The sequence below is a fragment of the Perissodus microlepis genome, chromosome 5, assembly GCF_051167445.1.
Source record: "Perissodus microlepis isolate ML-2025 ecotype Zambia chromosome 5, ASM5116744v1, whole genome shotgun sequence".
Taxonomy (NCBI): Eukaryota; Metazoa; Chordata; class Actinopteri; order Cichliformes; family Cichlidae; genus Perissodus; species Perissodus microlepis.
The window spans coordinates 24,996,098-25,015,199 of record NC_140465.1 but is presented as its reverse complement, the minus strand read 5'-3'; the positions used below and the strand labels follow the sequence as shown (position 1 = coordinate 25,015,199).

General features: G+C 39.7%; 1 protein-coding gene across 2 annotated transcripts in view; it reads left to right on the top strand.

The window, feature by feature from the left end:
• Window positions 1–18,463, top strand: part of pmepa1 (prostate transmembrane protein, androgen induced 1) — a 39,866-nt gene extending 21,403 nt beyond the window's left edge. Inside the window, exons 1-5 of one of the 2 annotated variants that reach the window (XM_084929033.1) lie at window positions 5,098–5,469; window positions 7,397–7,551; window positions 9,955–10,008; window positions 10,120–10,475; window positions 10,863–18,463. In XM_084929033.1, the coding sequence (XP_084785159.1) occupies window positions 5,412–5,469; window positions 7,397–7,551; window positions 9,955–10,008; window positions 10,120–10,475; window positions 10,863–11,175 (936 nt within the window). In that variant the 5' untranslated portion in view covers window positions 5,098–5,411 and the 3' untranslated portion in view covers window positions 11,176–18,463. Of the gene's footprint in view, window positions 1–5,097; window positions 5,470–7,396; window positions 7,552–9,954; window positions 10,009–10,119; window positions 10,476–10,862 lie in introns of those variants that run through there. The other variant, XM_084929031.1, reaches the window with a different exon arrangement.
• The last annotated feature ends 639 nt before the right edge of the window (window positions 18,464–19,102 follow it).

Genomic DNA, 19,102 nt, shown 5'->3' with positions numbered 1-19,102 from the left:
TACACACACACACACGCACACACATATACCACCACCCATTGCCCCCTATAGCCTTTCTCATGGAAATTGGCAGGCAAAATTGTGTGAACCTATGACCTATAACTCTGCCTCTCACACTCACACACATATAGGAGCTTGCACAAACACTCTCTCTCTCTCACACACACACACACACACACACACACACACACACACACACACACACACACACAGCTGTCTGTGCTATTTCTGACTACCCAGACTGTCGAGTCATCTGAGGACTGAGAAAGGGGGGAGGAATTAGCGAGCTCTTCTCTCTCTTCTTCCCTTTCTCCCTTTCAACTCTTTTCATCATTGATTTTTTTTTACATTTTCTTTTCTGGTTGCCTTCCTTCCTCCCTTTTTAAGCTTTTCAACCTCATATTTTCCATCTCCTTTGCTAATATATTTCATGTCCTGCCTTCTTTTCTGCCTCCCTTCACATTCCCTGCTTTATTCCTCACTCTTCAACTTCTTCCTTTCCACTCCCTCCTTCCTTCCCACCATATTTTCTTCCTCCCTGTCTTCCTTTCTCCTACCACCCCTCCCTCAATTCTCTTTCCCTCCCCACTCTCTCTCTCTGTCTGCACTCTCAGAGCCATCTGACTCGGCAATGACCGCTTGTGACCTTTAGTTGAATGCAGGAGGAGGAGGAGAAGGAGGCAGATAGACTGAGAGCAGGCAGCGGATGACAAATGAGCTAATTGCTTTAGATTAACCATGGAGTGTCTGCCTGCCTGCCAGGCTTGCAGCCTCCTCCTGTCTAGACAACACCACAGAGGGAGGGAAGCGATCAGCAATCTCTCTCATGCAACAATTCTGAGAAGTGAAAATGTTTCTTTAGTGTTGCACAAGGAAAATTAAAGGAACTTCAAATGGCTATTTAGAATTGTTCTTCCTTGAAGATAAGGCACTGGGAAGACACAGGTCTGAACCTTGATCTTTCAAAAAGAAAATATGCTGAATTTTAGTGCAACACTGTAAATCCTGCATAATTCAACCTGACACCATTTTTTTGTTTCAGTCCTAATAAACCAGAAAGCACCACAGACTTTCTGTTTAGTCTCTTAGCTGATGTGAGCTGTGCAATCAGACTCAGGATGAGGCTTTTATTTTGATGATCAGTTTTTACACAAACCATCTTTTTCTGAGATTATCTTTAATATGCTGCAAATTCTTTTTGGCATAATCAAATTCATAAAAACAAAAAATGAAATGTAACTCTCAACTGTTTTAAGTTCAGTCATAAAGTCAAACTTTGACTTCTTCAACTTTTCAGTTTTTTATCACTTTGAAAATATATGCACGTTTTAAAATCGTGCACTAATTTTCAGTGTCTGATCGCTACAATGTAGCAATGAAGCATAGCTAATTGGCCTAGAATAGTAAGACGTGCTGCTGCAGAAGCCTTGGGGCAAATAACAGCAAAACAACTAATGGAGACGAGTTGGAGATGCTTTTATTGCATTAAAATAATAAAACAATTATACAATACAATTATATATTAGAAGGCATCTGTCATAGATTAAGGAAAGACGGCAGCTATGATAAACTCAAATGGCGTCATTAGAAAAAATATTCCTGCATAAAAGATAAGGGGTCATAAATGAACCCTCTCAGTTATTTTGGTTGCTTGTCTAATCTGGCTGAAGGTTAAGCACCTGCACTGATTCAATTAGTCAGTCAACTGAAGATAATTTGAAACTGGATGAGCCATTTAAGTCATTTTTAATCACCATCACACATGTGACAATTTTTTTTAGTAAACTGCAGATCAGAACAAACAGGTGAGCTGAAAATATCGCCTTAACCATTCAAGGATTAAATAAAAATTCTTTTGCACAATACAGTTGCACCCCAGATGGCTAATGAATTAGTAAGAGATTCTTTTAGACTCCATTTGTGTGAAATACAATGAAGGTTAGGGGTAGAGAAGTCGTCTTTTGGATCGCAGTCCACCGTCCATTATTTAAAGACAAAAAATAAAAGAGTTTGATGGAGTCAACAAGGGTAGCAGTGTCTTTTGAAATGTATCTGGGGCAGAGGGATTTCTTTGACTTATAACCTTAGCAATTGTCAATGCAGCGTGGGCTGAGGCTTAATAAACCCATGAATGCGGTTTTCTGTTTGCATTTGGCACAAATACTCGGCGGTGCACATTTTTGTCTGCCAGGAAGAAATCAAATACACTAAAGCTTGATCATTGTTTGCCTATTTGTTTTATATTTCTTTTCTTGTCTCTTTGAATGCACACATATGAGCATGTAGCTGAGATTTTGGAGCCTCTGCGGTTTGCACAAACCTATTTTTTGTAGCATACCACAGAAACAGTGTTATTATGTATCTTCGCTGGAGCATGTTTTAGCCTCAAGGATGTTTTTCAGTGGTGCATCTGCACAACACATTTGCTTTAAAAATAATTTTGGCATACCAAAAAGGCTTCTGCAATTGAAAGAGAAGAGAAATAAGGATGAAGAATAAGATGACAGAGAGAAAAGAGAAGAAGAGGTAATGGGGAAAATGAGGTGGAATGGCTGCGCATTTTAAATCTCCACGGGGTGGGGGAAATGCACCTTAAAATGAGCGGCATAAGTGGATGAAAACACAGTTAGCATGCAGAATGGAAGGAGTGAGCTAAACGCAGCATTATTGACACTGGAGAGAAAAGAGAGAATCAAAATAAGAGCGGAAAAGAAAGGGAAGGGAGGAGAGCCGCTGGCTGACCTGCTGGCTGACCTGCTGGCCGACCTGCTGGCCGACCTGCTGGCCTCGCTGCTGGCCAACCTGCTGGCCTCGCAGTTTTGGGAGCTCTGTGTTCGGACTGACAGAGTATGTGTTTATAGCAATAGTAGGAATTTTTCATTGAATGATGACGCATCAATTTGCAAAAGCTGAAAGGAAACAGGATAACAAACATTAAAACGTCAGCGAAAGGCTCTCAAGAGTGGCTCAAACTTGTGGCTGTAAATGCAGCTTTCAAACATTCGGTCCACGGGCCAGAACCCCTGGTGTGGCGATGCCAAAATATTACACGGGTGTGGAAATATCTGGAAGCTTAAAAGTATTTTTTTTTATCTCTACAAGTTGTCTAAACTGTAAAAAAGTTAAAAAAAAACCAAAAACAAATCTGTAGTTCCAAAATACTTGTAGATCTACTGTAATCTATCACTTATAGTCTGCTCTTCGTGTGTTTTGTAAAGAATGATTTAATAAATGTGGTTTTACTTATTTAGACTAAAAGCAACGGAGAAGGTGGACATGTTTACTTCTTATTATTAATATTGTTAATTTAATATGCATGGGTTTTGCTGTTGGGGCCCCCTTTACATCAGATTTGGCCATATATGTACTTTTACCAAAATGAGTCAAACAAGCCTAGGTCACTACAAAGCTATAGATATGTCAATAGAAGTGCTATAAATATAATATTAAGATGACCAGTTTTGAGATAGCATATCCAGTAGGAAGCAAACAACTAAATTAGCACATAAAAAAGGTGTGTAAGTGCCAGAATGCAACAGTATGGCTTTATGTGCTAAATCCACTTTTAATTTTTGAACAATGTTGCCATGAAATGTTCAAACCTTGGACAGAAAGGAGAAAAAAAGGACTGAAAGGAAGGACGGAAAGATATCAAAGGGAGAAATTAAGGGACATACTGTAGCAGACATGGGAGGAAAGGAACACAGACACCCACATGAGCAAACATAAACAGACTAAAATTATTATCTGTAAACAGTCACATTGCCTGTTAAAGCGAACTGTTGTTATTGTCAAAGGCAAAAAAGGAACAGAGAGGCACTTAAACATACAGCGATGCCAGTCTCGCCATCTGTGTGAAGCCACCCAGACTGTGTGTGTGTGTGTGCGTGTCTGTGGGCTCACTGCCTGCTGACAGCTTGTTCTTTCAGCTGGTGCTAAACTCCCACAACTTTTCTTTCCCTCCCTTTCCTTTCCCTTCGCAACATACCGTACACAGCACAGTGGCCTCTTTGGTAACTATAAACCTTCCAAGCCGTCTTTTCTGCATTCACAACGTCAACAGGAACTCTGACGTTATGTAACAGGGCTGCATGGTAGTGCAGTGGTTAGCAATGTCACCTCATACCAAGAACGATCCTGGGTTCGGACCAACCTGGCTTTCCGAGTTCACCCTGTGGATGTGTGGGTTACATCCAGGTGCTCTGGTTTCTGCCCAAAGAACTTAGAGACAGAGAGAAGATGCAGACGTGACAGTAGCTGATCTTCTGTGATGGACTGAAAAACCACGACTGTACATGTGGGTCCAATCCACTTGAATCCACTGATGTAATTAGGCCCCACAACCCCTGACATTGGCTGGTAATTTTAAAACATTTTTTATAACATTTTCCAAGTAATACGAGGGAAAAGGGGCTTCACTAGTGTGAGGTTAAATATTCTCATGGTTTGCCTTTTGCTTAGTTTTCTTAGCATTTTGGATAAAAGTGTTATTTTGTGGGAGACAACATATTGGGCTTTGTCCTGGAGGGATGGTGTTGCCTTACAGCTAAATTTAGGTCTGGATATTTATGGACGGTGACACAATTTTCCATATTTTGCATCTGTACACCAGCAAAATAGATTTGAGAGTCAAAGAGGGGTGAATTACAACATTTGCAGGGAATCATTTCATACACGATCTCTTCATATAATATTTAAAAAGCTGCGCTCTTGTTCTTGACCCCTGCCGCACCATACCGTGCCATGACAGACCATACCAGACCACAACGATCCTTTCAATGATGAAGCAGTCAGTACTAACTATTGTATTCTGCTTGTAAGAGTTTAATTGCCTCAGTGTTTGAATGTCCTAATGAGCAGAGAAGTTCAAACTTCAAACTCAGCTCCCCCTCCCCTCTCCATGTCTCTCTCGCTCTCTCTATCTCATCATTATTCTCTCCATCCCACTGACCCATCTGTCTCCTCTCCCAGACGCTCCCACCACTCCCCCTCTTTTTCTCTCCCCTCTCCCTCTGTCTCTTTCTCTGCCTCCCCTCCTCCCTCACACTGACCCCTTTTGTTCACAGCTATTGGGTTTTGGTGGCGAGGGAGGGCAGAAGAAAGGGTCTGGTCAGCTGTTTCCTCGATATGTGCGCCTGTGTGTGTCTGGACAGTGTGGGAATGTGTGTGAGAAAAAGTTGCAGACAAAGCTTACTCCAGGCTCAGAGTGTGTGTGACGGCCGGTGAGGACACACATGGTGTTGGAGCATCCACGGGATATGTAGCTTGGAAAGTTTTGTTTTACTTTCTTTTATTTTTGTTGTTTTGGTTTAGCGTTGGTTTCTTACTTTTCCCTCAGTAGCAGATCTTCAGGATCTGTCCTCTGGAAATCAACCTTTTTTTTTTTGTGAGGCTTGTTGAGTGACGAGACTATGCAACCTTCATCACAGAGTCACAACCATGACAACTGTGTTCAGACACAGCTGTGCGGTGAGTTTCTTATCTGAGATGAAAAGATGTATGTTATCAGATTCCTTTGTATGCACTAGAGTCTGATTTATTTTTAAGCAAGCACGCTTTAGTCTTTAAGTTCATTTTTCCTTTTAAATGCATGCGAATCAGCATATTTGCAGATAGTTGTAGATAGTTACATATGTATATATCTAAATTGTCAATTAAAGTTTTTCTTACATGTGGGAGTGTGCAGGTTTACTGTGTGCGTCACTGCATATTAAAAATCTTGGAAATTTGGACAGTTGGTCAACTGAAATGGCATTTAAATGCATCATCTCAGCCAACTTTGGGTTATCTTGTTGTGAAAATCCTTTTAATCCCAGGAAGTGTGCAGCTGCAAGTCTTACAGAAGTTTGTCCTAAGTGGTCTTCTGACCACGTTCCCTGGAGTTCTTTGGGGTCCTCTTGTGTATATAGACCATACGTGCTAAGCATAAGTGCCTAACAGAAGGGGAAGAATGATGCTTTTAATCATGGTTAAAATAAAATGTTAGATTTGTTTTGTTAAAAAACTGGTGCTTAGTTCCCAGAAACTAGTATATGTTTTAACTTCTATTGATTCTTTAAAACTCTGCTTCTCTATCAAAGAGTTCTGCGCGTCTCTGAAACTTTCTTTTTTTGCTTTAATATGTTAGTGTAGCCTGTGAGCTAATATAAATAAATGTGATAAAAAGTGAATGAATCCAGCGATGCAGGAGTCATCTGACTCTATACTTCTTCATCTTCTGTGATGGTTTACTGGTAAGAGGAACTCAAGACTGTGAGAACTGGTGTGGACTGTGAGAAAAACAGAATGCAGTGTGAGTGTGTGTGGGCAGGGGGTGTGCGGGGGAGGGTTGGTTTGTTGTCTGCTAGTTACTTTATGCTCTTGTGTCTGACTTGGCCCTGACCTCTGCCTGCTCCCTGTGAAAAAAACAAAACAAAAACAAAGTGTGAGAAAAAAGCCTCCGTTTCTGTGTGTGTGGATAATGGCAGTGTTGATGATGGGGGAGGTGGAGCAGGGTTAGGGGGTATTTAAAGCAGGCTGTCTCTCAACAAAGGTGGCCCTGTCTGTCAGCCTGGCCTCGTCTGGCTGTGTGTGTGTGTGTGTGTGTGTGTGTGTGTGTGTGTGTGTGTGTGTGTGTGTGTGTGTGTGTGTGTGAAACACCCTGACCTGACATGAGGACTATATCTTTCTCTGTTTTTTCTTCTAATAACATCAATTATACCAGCCTGCTTTAAATGTGTGTTTTCGTATTTGTTGAAGTCATTTTTAACCACGAATGTGATGAAGCACTCCAAGTAGTACTAAAAAACCAAAAAAGATGATGAACTCATATATTTTACACAGTAATTATTGGGTATATGTTGCAATACTGTTTAATGTACTTTAGCTCTCTCCATGTTGTTTGACCTCAACTACCAACATCCCCAATGATTAAATGGTCAATACTATTTTTCAAATCCAGCCATGAGTTATTTTGTTATTATTATCATTAGTATTTCAGTTGAATAACTAAATCAAGATTTACAACAGCGTTTTGTTTCTGTGAAAGCTCTGAACTTTTGAAATATGTATTTCTAGTTGCTTGGAATGAGACTAGAGAGCCGTGATCTTAACTGTTATTGCCCTAAAACGTAATAAGAGGATGGTGATTATGTTATCTGAGGCAACTATAAAGTCTCTGACAATGATTGGATTTTCCAATAAATAAATAAATAGAAATATTAGATCTTCAAATATAATGCAAAATAGGCAGATGTCATCATACACTTTTCATGTCCTTGCAAGGGACGTACCTGACCTAACAGTGTTAATGTGACTGTACCATCATCAGGGTTATTGTACAAAGAGCCACAGAGGACTGTTTTCTGCTTTCTTGAGACTCGTACTTATGTCAGTCTTTGTTTCTCTGTCACTGCAGCCCAGCTGGAGTTCGTCCAGATTCTGGTGATCGTAATAGTCATGATGGTGATGGTGGTGGTCATCACCTGTCTTCTCAACCACTACCGCCTATCAGCACGCTCCCTTCTCTCGAGGCACACCCCTACACGCAGGAGACACCTGCCACTGGCCAACGTAAGTCAGACTTATGCCAGGACTGCATGATGATGTGTTGCCCAAGCTATGCACTTACAGTAGCTCATTCATTATGTGTGCAAGACTTTTTATTCAGTTGGGTTTACATACATGTTGCTGCTAAAAAGGTAACACAGTTCTGACACACTGAGCAAAGAAGAGAAAATGTATTTTAAGGCCTGTTTTCTTTCATTTCAAAGAAATTCATTTTATTCAACCTCAATATACCAAAATGTGCACTTGTATCCAGACTATAGAATAGAATAGAATAGCCCTTTATTGTCATTGTACATGTACAATGAAATTATGGGTGCTCTGTGCAGGAATTAAATATAAATGATAAGACAGGAGGAATAAATAACAAGCAGGAGAAACATTTACAAAACAGTAGAAAGGCAGACATTGGAGAACAAAGTGCTTGAAAGTAGTGCAAAGGGCTCGGTCTGAGTATAGAGTCCATGTGTGAGTCGCCTGAGTGATGAGAGTTACTCAGACCATGGCTCAGATTGGTGAGATGAGTGGGCGGGGGTGCGGCAACTTTGCTTACCTACTGCATCACTACACCGCTCATTTTTCCATAGTGCCTTTACATAGCTTAAACATACACGTGTTTCTGTGTCAGAGACAGATAAAGTCGGTTTGAATATGTGGAGCAAACAGAAAATGAAAAGTTGTAAATGGTGGCAGATATTATGTAAGATAAATGAATTCATTATTTGAAGAAATAAAGTAGCACAGTCTGTTTAAGACATGGAATAAAGTTAGTGTCTCGACAGGTGAAATTTTATTTTCCAGTAAAGCTATCCAACTTTGCAAGGTTATGAACAAGATATATGTAGGGAGAGAGAGAGAGAGAGAGAGTTAAAGAAATATATGAAAAATGAACGAAATGATTTATAAAGACAAATAGATAAAACATATAACAAACCCCTCAACCACGCTGACCTTTTATAGTTACAGTCATTCATCTTTATAAACAGACTTCCTGGAGGAAGTTAGCATCTGTTTCAGACAGTTTCACAATAAAAGCAGTTTCAGAGGCGTGCATGTGATCACAGTGATTAAACTGTGCTGCAGGCTAACGCTAACGCACTGACTCATTTCTTCATTAAGGGCCATGGCGACTTGCCGATGTCAATTTGAAGAACATGCACCGACTTACACCTGAGGCTTCCTCAAACATATGACTTCACTAGTGCTGCCTGAATCACCTTCCACTGAATCACTGTCTGTGTGTGTATCTGTGTGGCTTCAGTTTCAGTTTAAAATATGAGTAAAGAATGAAGCACAAACATGCACACACACACACACATAGAGCTCCTTGTAAGCTCAGGGGAGTCATAGTGTCCTAGTTAATTTGGATTAGCAAACAGACATGGTGACACACATGCAGCCAGACAAGCAGGCAAGAAAACTGTCACCAGAGAGAGTATATATATATATTTTTACAAAAGTTGAAAAAGTTCCTCTCAGACTTTTTTTTAAAGAAGCAAAGAACTACTTTTGTCTTCTCCTCACTACAAGCGGTGACACCGAAGGCATCGAGACACCCTCTAAAAATCAGCTTGAGCTCAAAGTATTGTTCAGTCCATTATAGATTCATGTACACTCTTAATTTCAACGTTTTAAGTCATACTTGTGTTGGGCAATGTTGTACCAAACTATATGTGCTGCTGATTTTAAATGAGCACAGAAAAAATGTATACTTTGTTAACTGAATGTGAAGCTTACAGTGTCAAATTATGCACATACATTACACAATACAGCTCATATATTAACTGTAGGAAAAGGTCAAACACAGGGTAAAAGGTACAACATTTTACTGGAGAAGACAGTATTAGGCAGTAAAACCTAGATTTAAAAATACTTTAATAGCAGGGATCATAGTTAGCTTCACACTTTTGCACAGACAGGTTTATATAAACAAACAGCGTCCTCTAATAAATAACACGCACTCATCCATCCGTAGTGGAAAGTCTTTGTGACAGTGTTTAAAACAAGAACTAATATATGACAGGAAGTTACAACCACTCATCTCTAAAAATTACACAGCAGTGTTGAAATCATTATTAGCAGCAGTTTATATTCCCGTTCTAGTATCTATGTCTTAACCAGCTCAATTTTATTGAAATTTGAACTATTACAAATCAGATGAATAAATTATACTTTTAATTAGTGCTAAATGTGGTTTGAGGTCAGCCAGCAGATGAGTGGCTAATGCGCCAACCACAAGACCTGCTTCCCTGCCTACTGAGTGTTTACACCATGCAGACATTCTCATGCTCTTCTTCTCCACATTTTCTTTTACTTACTGCTGTTCTTTGCTAATAGAGATGCAAACTGCAAAAAAATTAAGAATTATTTTTATTATTTAATTGCATAAATTGACTTTTTTGCACGCAGGAGGGAAGTCTGTGGTCCTCTGAGGGAACAGGCACAAACAGTGGTCTAAATGAGGTGAGTTCTGCTTCAACCAGTGGTGGTCTTCGAGTTTGATTTAGTACAAAATTCATTTAAACCAACATTAGTTAGAGTCACAGCAGTAATTAAATATCTCTCCTCACACAGCACCAGGTGTATAACACCCACCCCCCGGAGAGAGGGGGCTCATCCTATATACAGCGGGAAGTACAGCACAGCCACTCCCAGGCTCCGCTGCAGCCCCAGCGCTTCCAGCACACATACGCCCCGAGTCGCTTTCAGCCAACTTATCCCTACCTGCCTCAGAGCCTCATCGATCTTCCCCCCACCATCTCCCTCTCAGATGGAGAGGAGCCCCCACCGTACCAGGGGCCCTGCACCCTGCAGCTCAGAGACCCCGAGCAGCAAATGGAGCTGAACCGCGAGTCGGTCAGAGCGCCACCCAACCGTACAGTATTCGACTCCCACCCTCTCGATCCATCCAACTCCTGTCTGCAGGCCAGGTAACAATAAGCAAGTCTGTGGTCTGTTATTGTATTTTGGATCACTCACTCGTCGTTGTGTTGACTAATTCCTGTGTTAAGGATTTTTATCAGAGACGTATCCAGCTTATAAAAGGCGTCATCGAAATGTTTATGTTCTTTGTACTAACTTTGTACTAACTGTGACTAGATGTACTGCACAGTAAAGGAAAAAGAGACTAAGAGCTTTAGACATCCTCTCTTTACAGCCTAATGTTTAATTATGTTTCATTTTCTGTAATTATGATGCATTATAAGGTTTTAAATGCAGAAATTCGATTAGCTGAAAATCTACAACAAATCATTTTTTATCTGCCATCATCTTGTCTTCATCGGTGTTATTTATTCATTCATTTATTTTGCTCTCAGACTGCAGGCCCCCCCTCCAAGTGTCCATTCAGGCATCAGTGTGTTGGAAGCCCAGGAGGCTTTGTCCAGGCATCAGAAGCAGGGCTCTCGAGTGGAAGGAGCTCCTCCAGCCTACAGCGAGGTGATTGGGCACTACTACCACCCAACATCTGTAACCTCCAGCCATAACAATCGGACTGTGATATCCTCACAAGCACCACCTGCCTCGCTCATACAAGGCCTGCTCCGACCTCCGCATCAACAGCAAGGAAGCGTGGACAACAGGAACACAAGGAATACAAAGGAGAAATCCCAGAAACCCCAGCAGGTGTGACAGTGCTGCTTTCTGCTTCCAGTGAGACAACCAGGATTACATCTGCTCACCACTGGAGTAATGGCCAGTGGAGAATGATGAAAAATCACGAAGTTGTTAAAATCCACTCTGAAGGGTTTAAGAGCTGGTTAGTTTTAGTTGTTGCAGGTCAGTTTTACAGTTTCCCCACTGGCTTCTCTGGGTAAGATAACCCAGAACCACGTTGCTCCTGCAGAGCACAGTCGCATGAACATCTGGCACATCCTGTTCTGCAGCTTCCTGCTTCATGTCTTCTGATGAACCATTGATGTCAGAAAAGAGAGGAAGATTTAGAAGGGAATGAGATGGAAGCAGATGATTCTTTCCCTTAACAAGTCCTCCTCATCTCTCTTCTGTCAGACTAATCTGCGTAATCACCTTTCACAATGAATATTTACTTGGTCTGTTTTTTTCCGTTGAACTTTTTCTTTATCTTATTCACACATCCATGAAAATTCCTATCCAAGCAAATGGCGAAATGTTACAATCTTCTTGGTTCTTCCATTTGTAGGATTTCTTTTTTTTAAATGTGATAATCCCCCACCACCACGCTGCTTGTGTCCATTTAGTCCATATTCAAAACTCCACTTCTGCACCAGGCTTTAGCCACATCGCTGGAACATTTTAGCACACTCGCTTATTCCGCGAGTTGTAGCACAAGGCTAAAAGTTCTGCCTTACATTTCCTAAGCGATGCAGGAGTTGCCACTGAAATGCTTGTTTCTTTTTTTTCCTTTTAAAAAAAAAGTATGTTCTTTGTTTTAAAGAACGCTTGCACAAAGTTCAAGATTGTTCACCGCAGAAAAAGAATAATCCGCAATATGACCGAAAAGAGACAGAAAGTAGGGAAAGTCTGGGTATTTTTCTATACTTGATGGATTCCTATGAGTACATTTTTTGTGTTACTTTTGTTTAGCGTTTTTTTTTTTTAATTTGTTGTCTAGTTTTGGAAAAAAAGATACAAACATCAGTAATCGGTTGGGGTGCCAACTTTTCACCTTTTGCAACGTACATGTTGACGTGTATATACGTCACACATGGAGCATATATACACACACATGTATGCAAACCTAGAGTGAAAAGCACGAATTTAAAGTTATTTATATAATTGCTGAAAAGAATTGCACTATTTTTTAGTATGCGCCAATGGAACGTTTCTGGGACTTTTATTTTGAAGGAGCTCTGTCTATTGCGGCATAAAAACAAGAGAGAAGCAAGAACATGGTGAGTGAGGCTCAGACCGAGCGGTGCACAGCAGCTGCTATCATGATAAATGTAAGGGGAGGTTCTGACTTTGGCCCAACGGACTCGGATTAACCGTTACTGTACCATTGATACAAATGAATAAATAATCGTTGGTTTATGCAAATGTCCGAGTCCCGCGAGCCAGCCACAAGTCAGCATCCAACCTGTGGGTCCAATCAGAAAGTCTTAACTCTCTCTCATCCTATTGGCCGAATCATTAGCCAATCCCAAAGCTGGCTATTACTACCTCGACCAAACAAGCGAAGCACATTAGAGTTTATTCATGTTAACCAGACACAACAAATGTCTGGACTAATCGAGACAGTCTAATGTAACAATAGATGTTAAGTAGAGTAGGATGTCGTAGACTTAGTTTTTAATCCTGTTATTTTATTTGAATGTCAGATATTTTTATTCATTGGATGAGAAGAGAGAAAACAAACCAATGACACCCCCCTTGTAGTGTATTACTCAGGAAGGAAGCCAGTCGCCCAGCAGGTCCTGAATATCTGATGCACTGACTGTGCACCACTTTGGTCACCCATGCACCCAAAAGACCAAATTTTCTGGTCACGTACCTCTGGTTCCTGTGAATTATAGAATCTCTCCCAAGTTTTCAACCCATGTATACAATCTGCTCTCTAAGTTTTTCTCTCTTGCAGGCCACTCTGAGCACTTTATTGCACCAGGAAAGAGACAACAATCTTCTGTCAGCCAGTGCCGACCAACCAACCAATAAAGCTTAAACACAGCAGTAGAACCTTTTAGGTTTTTAGATTCAGATTCAGATTCTCCAACCACTAGTGATGCACTTTTAAAGAGATGCAAAGAGTTGTGGACCAAAGCTTTTAACATTTACTGGATTAAAAAACAACTTTATTTATCATTTTGAGATTTAACAACTTTAAGACATACAGACTTTAAATCCTCAACTATCCTTCTACAGGTCTCCATAAAACCAGCTGAACATATACTTTAACAAATATATTCTATAATTAGGAGAATTTTTTAAATTTTCTTGATTATAAACTCATTCTTTTAAGCTTTGGACTCAAACTCTTTGAGTGTTGAATGCAGCACAAGGCTGGTTGTTGAAACTAGACACACTGAAGTGTTGAAAAGTGGCACGAGTGTTAATAGCAGCCCGTCTTGTGTCATCTCATTAAGAGTGCAGAATTAATAGAGTTGCATTAGATAGCTGACTGAGCTACTTGATCAGTATTTGTAGTTTTTGTATTTAAAGCTGCTGCTTGATCCAGACAAAATCAGCGCCCTCTAGTGCCCTGCCTTTATGCAACAGCGCCCTCTTCAGGGACTGAACCAAACTGTAGCCAAATCTCCTGAGAGACAAAGTCTGAAGGCTAAAAAAAGGCATTTTATAATCTCATATGGTGAATCTTTCATTTTTTGTCTGTACTTTCCTTCCATGATGAGTCACAGCAGCATCTACCAACTATCGTGATAAAAAGAATTCAATCTGCTGAACTTGTTCCCCAGTATAAACCTTGTAAATTTATGTATTTTTCCAATTTTTTTGTAGTCATTCCTATCCAACTGGATTGTGTTGAACTGGTGTGTGAATTGCCCAGTTCTGGAGAAATCAGCTACAGCAATGCCTGTGTTCTCTTTAATATAATGTAAGTAAATGGCAATTTCTGCTTGGGGTGTTTAAAGTGCCAAAATGTGAAAAAGACGGCAGCAGTTTCTCTTTCCAGAAATTGTGACCTGTTTATTCAAAAAAAAAAAAAAAATCCACAAACCTTACAGTGAGCCATTTCATGCAGGAACTCTTTAGTTCGTACCGATCCGCAATTTTGAAAAATGTCCACGTGCAGAAGAAAGCAACCATGTGCGTGTGATGAAAGGCTCTTGCTGGTGGGAGATTGAATGGATGTCCCTCATTTGACCTGTAATATCAGGAAGCTGCACAGGTGCGAGGGTGTCTTTTGGTACGAAGAAGATATTTCCTGCATGAAACTGCTCACAAAAATGTTGGTGGATGTTTTTTGATTAACAGCTTCACAATTTTTGAAAGAGGCATTGCTGCAGAATATTTCAAATGTAATTTTTGGTGCTTTGAGCTCTTCATAGTAAATGCCATTCAGTTCTATTCCATTAAATAGAACGGTGACATTTCTACATCCAAAAACTTCAAAAATGAGTGTCTCACAAAAAACCCCCATAGAAAACTGTGTAAATTTGATATTAATGTAAACTCTTATTTTAAGTTGCTGGATACAAACTAAACGTTTACAGCTTGATAGATGGATTGGATGTGTTTATGCTAGTCTTGTTTCTCATCATTTTAACATCGCAATGATGCAGTCGTGTTCTATAGCAAACTATAACATTTCAAATCAAAAACAAATTGAAAAGACTCTTCTAGCTGGTTAGAAAAGTCTTTGATGATATCAGAAAGATCTTCAAAACATCTTGTAGCATTACTCAGCGAAGTACTTTTAAAAATCCATCGAGGATCTGGGATTTACAGATGCTTATATTTTAGAGTTAAAACCTGAAAACACTGAATTCCTCTCAAAAAGTAAAGACAAAAAGTGAGAAAAAAGATTCGCCCTCCCGTCATCTTTAAAGTCTGTAGCTCTCTGTAGTGTTCCTCTGCTGCATTGTATTTAATATAGATCACTTAAAGAAAAATAATATTATATAAATTAACAAATCTACTGCCCCAAAAGAAAGATGATTGGCTCATTTAAAAAAAATTATTGTAATAATAATAATAATCTTTGATCTTGTAATGAGGTTAGCAGCCTGGTTCTCAGTCCTAAGGTACTTTGAACTATTTTTCTCTTTCATACTTGTTTTTGAACAAAGTTGTTTCCTTAAATGGTTTCCTTTCCTGCACCAGAGGGCTTGCAGCGGGTATGAGAAGGCTGGACAGGCTCTGACCACAAATATTAGTGATAGGAGCTTAAAAAATGTATAAGGAAGTTGGAAAAATGTGTAGAATCAATCTCTTATTTCAGGGGAAAACCCGGGCTGGCTGACAATACAAAATAAGACAGGAGGAGAAAGAGGGAAAAGTCATTTGGAGGCTGACAGGAAGAACAGATCACACATTTATACACAGCTGCTAATACCCTAGCGCTGCCTACATCTAAAGACTGGTGTGTTTACATGCAGTTGTACTTGTTCACCAGTGTTTGTGAGCTTTTCTTTAACTGTCAATTCTATTTATTTATGTTTCTTTTTCAAACTCAGTTCGATTTGAGTCACATAAAAGAGACATATTAAACCAATCAGTGCTCAGATCACATATTTTTTGTTGCTTTAATCCATCGTGGAGATACTGAAAGTGTTAGGAGATCACTGTGCGTGTGTGCAGTTAATGTACACCCACCTGCCCTGTGAAAGACCTCCAGCTGTCTAGACAAAAACTAAAAACATAAAGGCACACACAGAGCAGACTAAACAAACTCACCGAAGAACCAAACGCCTCACACACACACAGACACACACACACAATAAACACACACGCACACACACTGAGGTTTTTGTTATTGCGGACCACACAAATCAAAAACATTTATTTCACACACCTTGATTGCCTCTCCCCTCCCTCTCCCTCTTCCTGTCTGAACGAGCTCTTCCTGTTCCCTAGAGATGGCCGCTGTCCAATGACAGAGCTCCTTTCAGAACCGGCCCTCGCTGCCGCTGGGTCAGCGGTCTTTGAGTCTCCTTGGAAACGTTCGTTGTTTGGTATTGTTGCTATGTCGTACAAGTGTGCCTGCCTGCGCTGAGACGGGCAAAATGTGAGTGGCTAGTTTGGGCTGTCAATCATCCCAGGCCACACTGTCTCAGATGATGACGATGAATAGATGATGGTGATGAGATTGTTGTTGTTGTTGGTGATGATGATGATGATGATGAAGATAGATGTTTTTGGTAGTGACACCGCAAAGATCGTTGCAATACACCTACTATTTGCCTTTTTGATGATATTAGTCATATTTTAACGTAGTGTGCTAAATGTCAGTTTTTTTTATTGTTGTTGTTGTTGTTGTTGTTGTTGTTGTTGCTGATGATGTTTATTCACTTGAGAACAAAAAGATTTAACTTCAATTCAAAAGTTCATATCATTAAAAAATGTGTTTGTTTGTTTTTTTTTCATTTTGTAAACATCGAGAGTGTAAAACTACCTAACACACAAAAACTGCAGATTTCGGGGGAGGATGTGTAAATATAAGAAAATGTACTTCTGCTTTTAAGTGCCCTTTTTTACAGTTTAAAGTTGTCAGTGTGCAGCTGTCTGAAGAGCAAACCGGTGCGATTGGTGCGGGGATCGATGCCACAGATCCCCATCAACATCACTTGAGATGAGCTTATGTTAAAGCTAGCTAAAGTTCCCTTTTATTGGAACCTTTTTGAGCACATTTGTATCACGCACTTATAAGTTCAAGTATAAATCTTCATGTAAGCACCTAGTCCTCGTAACCCACTAATCATTGCGTCTCCTTACTCGACCCAGCGTCTAGATGTGTGCCTTCTGGTGTCCAGCATGATCGGAGACTTACACTTAAAAAAATCCTTTACTGTTGCCTTTCAACGCAAAACCTCGGACAGCACAAAATCTTAACACGTTACAGCCGTGACGTATGGAAGCCCAGTCAGGCCAAGAAAAAAAAAATGGAAGGAAAAAAAAAAACATTCAGTGTTTCTAAGCTAAAATGGACCAAAAGTCCTTAAAATACTACAAAAAAATAACATGTGGAAAAGCGGATATCTGCAAATCCTGTGTGGTTGCTTCTATTGTTTTTCTGTTATCATTCCAACTTCTCTTCCCTTTTCTTTTTCCTGGTAAAGCTGGACTTCCATAATCACGATATTAGATGCTCAATTTGTGAAAACAAACAGAAAAGTGTCTTTCACATTACTGTTGCTATTGCTGCTCTATATGTTTGGAACTATAACTAAAAACAGCTGAAATTAATGTTTTTCTTCAGAAATTTAATGAGACGCAGTATTTGCTTTTAACATTTCTGACTGCTTGCAAAGAATCACACACCACACAGTCCAGATTCATATGTGACATTATTTAAGACATCTCCAAAGACGAAACCACTGTAAAGAAAAAAACATTCAGTCAAGCTTGAACTATTTTTTTTCGATTTTGGGGAAAAATCTTTTTTTTTTCCTCCAGTTTTTGCTACATGTTTGATCAGTTTTAAAAGAAAGGATGATTTAAGTAACACAAGTAGACTGGCGAGCGGCATACAAGCAAACCATTTTCTCCCTTCATATTTCTGTATCATCGCATTTTTCTCTGCTTGCTCTGCTCTTTTAATCAGCGCTGTGTGGCGCCTTTCCTCTGACAATGTCGAAGAAAAAGTATACAAAAGCACTCTTGTTCGCAGTTATGTTATGTGTTCATATTTAAATAAGCCTCTGTATCTTACACCGCAGTGACTATTGTAGAAGTCTTCCACCTGTCCTTGAGTTTTATCCTGCAAGCATGTAAACTGTGGGGCTTGTACAATAGACCAGTTTGTTCTGGTAAGGATTCCTACGTGCAGCTGGTCCAAATGTTTTAGAAAAGCATGATAAAATGCTGCAATTGTGTCCAGGGAAGTAAAACTGCACACAAGAAATCAGCAGTTTTGGAGTGAAATCTTCACTCAGGACCAGATGTCAGATAAAAATGTGGGAACTCTGATCTGTTCTCTGCAATGCTGGGTTTCCCATCACTCAAACTTAGCACCGGGTTCATAAAAAGAATGAACATGGAGCTGAGGGTTTAACTTCAATCTGTTATCTGTCACAGCATGGCTCATGCACTTATATAGAGGCCTGCTTATTCTCAGTGATAATAACTGCTTATTTGTGTATTAAGACAGTTTATTTTAATTTATATTGGATGGTCTATGTGTTGCTGGGTTTGCTATGTTGTTATTTTCTTTTCTGTTACAAACACAAGACAATGGTTTATTGTTGTTGTCACGGAACATGAATCAGACACATTTCAGTTAGCCTTCGATTTAAAAAAACAAATAAAAAGTTTTATAAATTCACCCGAGTCTCCTCTGCTTATTTATTTTGTATTTAGTAATTGTTGGAGGCTTTGCTTTTTTTTTTTTTTTTTTTGCAAGAAAGGAGCCTTTGACACACATTCATTCGTCCACCACACACACAGACACACACACCTACACAGACACATTGTACACATACAAGATTTGGTTTGTATGCACATTTCAAAAAGCTGCTGGGAACATCCCTTAGATTAGCTCCTGTTCCATGCTGATGTGATAGCATCATGCAGCAGATCTGTTGACTGTACTTTGATTCAGGCTGAAGCATCGATCTGACAGAAGGTACTGGGCAACATGGATGATTGGTTTTGTGATATTTAAACTCAAATATGATCCTACTGTCATCATGTGGCATCCAAATTAGCAAAAAACTTATCATAACTTTTAAATGTTGTGTGACTCTTGAAACACATTTTATTTTCATCTGCAGAGTTAAGTTGCTGTAAATATGTATCCAGCAGATGGCACACTTGAATTAGAGTTCAAGGCTCAATGGCCACATCATGGTTATGATTGTTAGATTTACTTTATCTCTAGTTATTCGTGTTTAAGGGGTCAGTGTTCACTGATCTGGTCCACCAGGGAGACTCAGGCCTTTTGATTGTGTTGTTTGTATTTGTT